The 7,347-nt window shown below is 34.7% G+C and overlaps 1 protein-coding gene across 2 annotated transcripts; it reads left to right on the forward strand.

The window, feature by feature from the left end:
- Nucleotides 1-1,516: 1,516 nt before the first annotated feature.
- On the forward strand, nt 1,517-6,175 carry LOC122291542 (protein NRT1/ PTR FAMILY 7.1-like). 2 transcript variants are annotated; one of them, XM_043099317.1, is made up of 6 exons: nt 1,517-1,932; nt 3,127-3,192; nt 3,557-3,686; nt 3,926-4,143; nt 4,253-4,791; nt 5,021-6,175. In XM_043099317.1, the coding sequence occupies exons 2-6, from the start codon at nt 3,148-3,150 to the stop codon at nt 5,898-5,900; spliced, it is 1,812 nt and encodes a 603-aa protein (XP_042955251.1). In that variant the 5' UTR covers nt 1,517-1,932; nt 3,127-3,147; the 3' UTR covers nt 5,901-6,175. The 2 variants fall into 2 exon arrangements, with proteins under 2 accessions (XP_042955251.1, XP_042955250.1); XM_043099316.1 differs by lacking the exon at nt 1,517-1,932 and adding an exon at nt 2,041-2,733.
- Nucleotides 6,176-7,347: the final 1,172 nt, after the last annotated feature.

The following is a 7,347-nucleotide window of genomic DNA, read 5'->3' on the forward strand; positions in this document are numbered from 1 at the left end:
ATTATTTTTTTAATTCTGATCTTTAATGAGTAAGGAAGTAATTATTATTGACTTTGTATATATTTTTTTAAATAATTAAATATATTTAAAAATTCTTTAGAAGAATAACAAATTGCAATTATAGTAATCGGTCATTTTATCGATTCCGGTAGCTCATGTATCCTTAGCTTAGAGCACTAACATTGAACTCAATTCATCTTTAAAATTTGATGAAAAGTATAAATTTTTCATAAATCCAAAACCTTCGTATTTATAATTCCACATTGAATTAACCATTAGATTCATTAAAATAATAATATAATATTATTTTTTTAATAATAATATTTTTAACTTTTTTTTCATATTTTGTAATTATGCTAACCATATGGACATTAATAATTTAATTTAGTACTTAAATAATTGATTCCTAAATAATTTAGAATAAAATAAAATAAAATCATTACTTATTAAAATTAAAATAAAATATTAATTTGAAGGTAGAATAGTAGACCTTCAAATTTGAAAGAAGAGCAACAATTACTGTAGTTCAAAACTTCTCAAATACCCCTTTGATGAATTCAATGCAAGTTCATTTTAAGTAAATTTATCAATGTTTGAAGATGCATTGACTTTTGATAAAGCGAATGCTAGTGCTCTTAATAATTAAGAAGTCATGACCTGCAGCCTGAACTCCTGTTTACAAGGAAAATACGGCATGGAAAACTCAAGTTTCATTATATTATATACGTGACATAATTTCATATAATACTTGCACTAAAAGGTATTATATATAATTATAGAGATTTGGGTCATAGCTAATTAATTGATTTGTATCATATCTAGTAATGAGACAGATCAGATCTAGACCCTCAATCCGGGTAAAATTGATCTCCCGATCTCCCTTTCATTGGGAAAAACTCAACTCACTCAACAAAAATAAATAAATACTCGGGAGTTTTCAAGGCAATAAAACTCATGAAATGATCATTTATTCCTTTGATCTTTAGAAGTTATATTATTTGCATATATGAATCATGTCAAGTTCCTGCAACTTACCTATCTAATTCTTATTACTTGATTCTAGAAAAAGGAAAAACCTTAAAAATAATACAAGTTCTGATGATATATAATATAGTTATATACGTACGTATATTATAACTACTCTAAATTGATAGTTTGTAAAAAAATAAAAAATAAAAACAAATATTTGATACAAATAATTAAAGCAAACTGCTAACCCTCATTAATCTCATGATCACTTGGATATGCATCGATAGATAATGCATGTACATGAGTACATGATATAGTAGTGTCGATACGGCCAGCTTGTATGCATGATCAGGACCGTGTAATCATGAGTTTGGACGTTGAGAAAAAGAAGGAGCGCTTAACTAGGAATTAGTTGTAATATAGAGCAAAATTAATGCATATATGGTTACTGACTGAGTAATATCAATTCTATCAGTCACTAAACTTTCGTTCTATCTGTCTTATATATATATATTGTTACAGTCTGATCACCGCATGCACGCACGCATGCTCTTTCGCTTTTCTTAATTTCTAGCCGGCCTGTCTGGAGCTAGCTTTCCGAATCGTATATAAGAGAATATCATTCATCATAGATTTCTACGTGAACGATCCTGTACTTATGATCATCATGTGTGATATTAATTAATGGTTTGCAAAGGCGGATTCTGAAGGTTTTTGGGATTGAAGGACTTTTGATCCGGTGAAATTTTGGTTCCCCTTTCCACCATAAATGACAAAAGGGTTCAACGGATCATCATATTCTCGTTTTCCGGCAAAAGTACGAGTGATTCCACGGGTTGCATTGCCTTTTGTGATTCTCAACACGTACTGTTCTCTACCTTCGCCAGAGTTTGGTAAATTCCGGAAGAAGTAACGTCTTTAATTATTGGAAGCGACGACGTCCAAGTACTTGTTCTGTGAAAGGTTAATTTTTGCGGTTTAGTACTTTAATTTATTTCTTATCGACCCTTTTTGTGTCTTAATTTGTCATATATTAATTACTGATCTGGTTTTTTTTTTACTTGGCCAGATAGATTACAAAAAAGGCATGAAATCCTGTACTTGGATCATGTCACAGCTAGCACTCATAATTTAGAGGAAAAAAACAACAAAAAGAAAAGGAAAAACGTACCACGAAATACAAACGTACATATATACCTTAGCAGCCTCTAAATTTGTATTTATACATATCAATATTATTCGTGAAACTATTTACATCGGTCCACGCCAAATTACTGGATAAGCTAGGACAGCTTTTCTTGGGCGTACCTAAAAATACTGTTCAGTAAACTGCCCTTGTGCGTATTGATGAAATGATGTAGTGCACATTCATCTTACTGTGAGTGAAAACCAGGCCAAGTAGTGTTCGATCTTGGATAATAAAGAAAGATAGAGAGACGTACCATCGATCGATGTCATTGTCACGTCCACTGACAAAACTTCATGGAATAAATGACCCAAATTTGTGGCACATGCTCTTCCAAACTGACCTTTCTTTGATCTCCTTATTCCACTAATAATTTTTCCCCATTTTTTTTTCCAATAAAATAGTTTATTCTTTTTTAGCAGTAGTACCAATATTTACAGTCAGGTTGAGAATGGCATTTCCATCCCATCCATACGATTTCCCACTCTCTACTTTCCTATATATAATGAACTCTTTCCCCACTCTATTAAATGATCCTCTCCTTGGCAACTTCTCCTATTTGGAAATTTCTCCCTCTTGTACGTTATTTATCTTCATATTATTTATATTTATGATCAGTTAATTATTACTATCTCTATGGTAAGATCATTCTCCTGACATTCGTTTTTATAAGCTATATATAGGGATTGATACGTAATTTGCAACTCTCGATCGTATATATGTTTTTCACCATAATCCAAAAGAAATGCTATTTATCATCATCTTATCATCATCTCCGGAGACTACATCAGAAAAAGATGAAATAAGGATGATGGATAATATTTTTCACTTCAATAGTATTCCATATTTAGTAAAATATTAAAATCATATTGGAAACCTTTTAAGTACATGACTACCGAGTTCAATTGTTTAGTTCCAATAATTTTCTGATACATATAGCATATCTGTAATTGTTTTTTGATATGTTGCAGGAGGAACCTCGAAAGGCTGGTATGGCTAATTCGCTGATCAACTTCTCCAACGAGATTGCAGTAAAGGTTAAGAAACTACTAAATCAAGTTAAAGTCTAAGAAATAAATTAAAAAAGTATTGATCTAGCTGCTAAATTGGTCTACAATTATATATTGACGATACTCAATTTTATTAAAATGATCAAAATTTTAAAACAATATATGGTTTTCTTTAATATAAAACAAGTTCAGATGGCGGCCGGATTCGTTAGATTGTTATCTATGTCTGCCTGTTTTTGGGTCAAGTTCTGGATAATTTCATAAGCTGGAAGGTCAAGTATGACGATTTGTACTTTTTATAATATGAACCTTTGAAATCCTGAGTTTTCATTCATTCATTCATCAAAATGAAAATGATTTATTATAATCATCATTAATTTCCCTCTAGCAGGTCCGTGATGAAGATGCACAAGCTGAGAACGGAAACTGCAATAAGAATGGACCGGAGGGGACCAACCCAAGGATGGATTCCCGTATTAAAAAGGGCACAGGAGGATGGAAATCTGCAACTTTCGTGCTAGGTATGAATGAACCTTCGTAGTTGTATTTATGTAGTACAACTCTCTCTCTCTCTCTCTCTCTCTCTCTCTCTCTCTCTCTCTCTCTCTCTCTCTCTCTCTCTCTCTCTCTCTCTCTCTCTCTCCCTCTCTCTCTCTCTCTATATATATATATATCTGCTTCTTCTCGGTTTTTATGATCAATGTGGCAGTTGATTATATATGTTATTTTCTTTTTAATATTCCAACCCGTATTGGTACAGCAAATCAAGGCCTAGCAACGCTATCTTTCTTCGGCGTTGCTGTGAACTTGGTTTTGTTCTTAACCAGAGTTCTTAATCAAGAAAGTGCGGATGCGGCCAATAGTGTAAGCAAGTGGACTGGAACTGTTTATTTGTTCTCACTGGTTGGAGCATTCCTCAGCGATTCATACTGGGGCCGTTACTTAACCTGCGCAGTCTTTCAGCTAATTCTTGTTGCGGTAACTTACATACATGATATATATATCCTTTAATTTCCAGCTAGCTTGGACCCAGATAATTTTCTGTTAGCTAACAATGATACTTGTATATTTTATTATATTATATTAGGGTTTGGGGCTATTGTCCACGACGTCTTGGCTCTTCCTGATCAAACCAACAAATTGTGGTGATGGAGAAATAGATTGCATGCCCACATCCTCAGTTGGGATAGCCATTTTTTACTCATCTATTTACTTGGTAGCCTTTGGATATGGTGGGCACCAGCCTGCTCTAGCCACGTTCGGAGCAGACCAATTTGATGAGGCAAACGGGGCATTCTTTGCCTATTTTTACTTTGCACTCAACGCAGGATGTCTTTTCTCAAACACTCTTTTGGTCTACTACGAGGATACTGGGCGATGGACACTTGGATTTCTAGTGTCCTTAGGTTCTGCTGTCATTGCCCTACTATCATATCTCGTAGGGACTCGTGGATATCGGCGCGTAAAGCCATGTGGCAACCCTTTGCCACGTGTTGCTCAGGTATTTACTGCTACTGCTAAGAAATGGAACGTTGTTCCACCCCACCCGAATGACCTGTATGAAGTGGAAGGAACAGAATCTGCAATTAAAGGGAGCAGGAAGATTCTTCACAGCAACGAGTTAGAGTGAGTAATATATACATATACTGAAAAGACAATTTATTATTATTATTATTATTTCAATTATTAATTATTAGCAAGGCATAAATAATATGTGACTACTATACCCTTGGTCACATTCATCTACGTACGTACGTAACATGTTGTCTGATCATTTTCACTCTTTTGCAGCATTTTGGTTTTAAGTACTGCATGTACACTTACATTTATATACATGTTCCTTGAAATTCTTCAGATTTTTGGACAAGGCAGCAACAATAACAGAGACTGATCTCCATGGCCCAAAAAGTCCATGGAAGCTTTGCACCGTGACTCAAGTTGAAGAAGCCAAATGCGTTCTGAAAATGTTACCCATATGGCTATGCACTATAATCTACTCGGTCGTCTTCACGCAAATGGCTTCTCTCTTTGTAGAGCAAGGCGATGTGATGAACACCAAGATTGGAAACTTTCGCCTTCCAGCTGCCAGCATGTCTGTCTTTGACATTCTCAGTGTCTTCAGTTGCACTGGACTCTATCGCCGAGTTCTTGTTCCCCTTGCAGGAAGATTAAGTGGGAATCCCAAGGGCATAACCGAGCTCCAAAGAATGGGTGTTGGGCTAATTATTGGGATGTTATCGATGGTGGCAGCAGGTGCCACTGAGATTGAAAGGCTCAAACATACAAGGCCTGATCAAAAGAGTAGCTCCTTAAGCATTCTATGGCAAATTCCACAATATGTTCTTGTTGGTGCTTCTGAAGTGTTTATGTATGTTGGTCAATTGGAGTTCTTTAATGGACAAGCCCCTGATGGGATAAAAAGCTTCGGAAGTTCGCTTTGCATGGCTTCCATTTCTCTTGGAAATTATGTTAGTAGCTTGCTGGTTAATATGGTCACGGGAATTACTGCAAGAGGCAATAATCCGGGATGGATCCCAAATGACTTGAACTCTGGCCACATTGACAGGTTTTACTTCCTGATTGCAGTGCTAACGGCTTTTGACTTTGTGCTTTACTTGTTTTGTGCTAAGTGGTACAAGGGCATCAACCTAATTGAGGACGGCGAGATCAAGGAAACTGGGAATAATAAGCAAGGAAAAGATCAAGATAGTGTGCAGATGATGAACAGAGTCTAGTGATCTCGATCTTCTAGGGCGTTTAGGTCAAATCTGCATATTGAGTTAGAACTTCCAGCCCGGGCATGCATACAGCTTTTGCGGTTGGTTTTATCAAGACTACTTTTAGGATGAACAAAAGCAAGAAGGAAGCTGCCTGACCCTACATTAAGTTGACCACATCAATAATTAGATGAAGTGTGCCTAGCTTGAATATTTGTAAGGTTTTGGTGGAGATTAGTGGAAATATTGGTACTACGTGCGAAATGCTATATATAGCTTGTTTTCGAGGTTTCCATTCCTTCTTCTCCTCTTCTTCTTGGTTTTGAGGTATTCTTTTTTTTTTTTTTTTTCTGTTAAGGATGCTTTGTAATTTGTGATAATTAATTAAATAAACAACAAGCTGCTTCCTCATCAACAAATTAACTGTTCGTGTTATCTTACAATCACGACAGCAATCGGCAGCTTTTAGTACAAACAAGGGTTAATATAATTTTGTACAGTAATATAAGAAGACCATACAGTAATATAAATCAGGGAATTATTATTAATTGACTCTAAATTACTAAGTAGAAGTCATGAGGGGCGTCACATTTGCAGGATATATGCTAATTAAATTGGCTGTCATGATCGAAGAATCCCGTTCTCAGGAATAATATAACAGTTTCTATGATAAAATGGGCTGTTGTTTTACTACTTTTCGTGTCTGGACTGCACAGATCGAAGGTCCACCTTTCCCAGTTAAGAAATTCATGAAATGGCCGAAGGCCAACCATTAATTCCAACTAGCTAGGAGCTAGTCAGCCACGCGTGGAACCAGGAAAAGTCACAAATTAGTACCTCATCATCATGTGTGCGTGTCATGTTCTGTCCACCACTAGCTGCATGCATCATGCAAGTGTTTTCACATCATCATGCATGCATCATATATATATATATATATTGCTTCGTTTCATGGAAACGGACAATATTGACCATATATATACGACACCGAATACAAAATGGCATGGCTTGCATATATATATATATATATATACTAGGTAGAAGTAACATGCAATGCACGTTTATCTAGTTTAATGAAATAATTATTTTAAAAAAAGATATATATTTCATAAAAAAAATTAATTTTAATCGATAATTTAAAACATATAGAAAAAAAATGTGAAATCTAGTAAACATTTAAGGTAATGATAGTTAAATATAGAATAATAATTACATACTTGTATAGATTAAAATATAAAAATATTAGTTCAAAATAAGACATAGTTTAATACATGTTTATAATATCGATAGTTTTAGCAAAGTTTCATGTTTAATACAAGCCCAACAAAAACATTAGTTCAAAACATAACATAGTCCAACACATGTGATAAGTTTAATACAAGCCCAACAAAAACATCAGTTCAAAACATGAGTCATTTGCTGTTTTTACTTTGATCCATCATTTTGTGTTATCTTGTACAGCATC

The sequence above is a fragment of the Carya illinoinensis genome, chromosome 13 (genome assembly GCF_018687715.1).
Source record: "Carya illinoinensis cultivar Pawnee chromosome 13, C.illinoinensisPawnee_v1, whole genome shotgun sequence".
In the NCBI taxonomy this organism is placed as follows: domain Eukaryota; kingdom Viridiplantae; phylum Streptophyta; class Magnoliopsida; order Fagales; family Juglandaceae; genus Carya; species Carya illinoinensis.

What these genes read in the sequence shown, in the direction of transcription:
- LOC122291542 (XM_043099316.1), top strand. Translation starts at nt 2,686, where the DNA reads ATGATCCTCTCCTTGGCAACTTCTCCTATTTGGAAATTTCTCCCTCTT. An exon ending in TTCAGCTAATTCTTGTTGCG is followed by an intron (nt 4,144 to 4,252) that starts GTAACTTACATA and finishes ATATTATATTAG; the next exon opens with GGTTTGGGGCTATTGTCCAC. An exon ending in CTTCACAGCAACGAGTTAGA is followed by an intron (nt 4,792 to 5,020) that starts GTGAGTAATATA and finishes GAAATTCTTCAG; the next exon opens with ATTTTTGGACAAGGCAGCAA.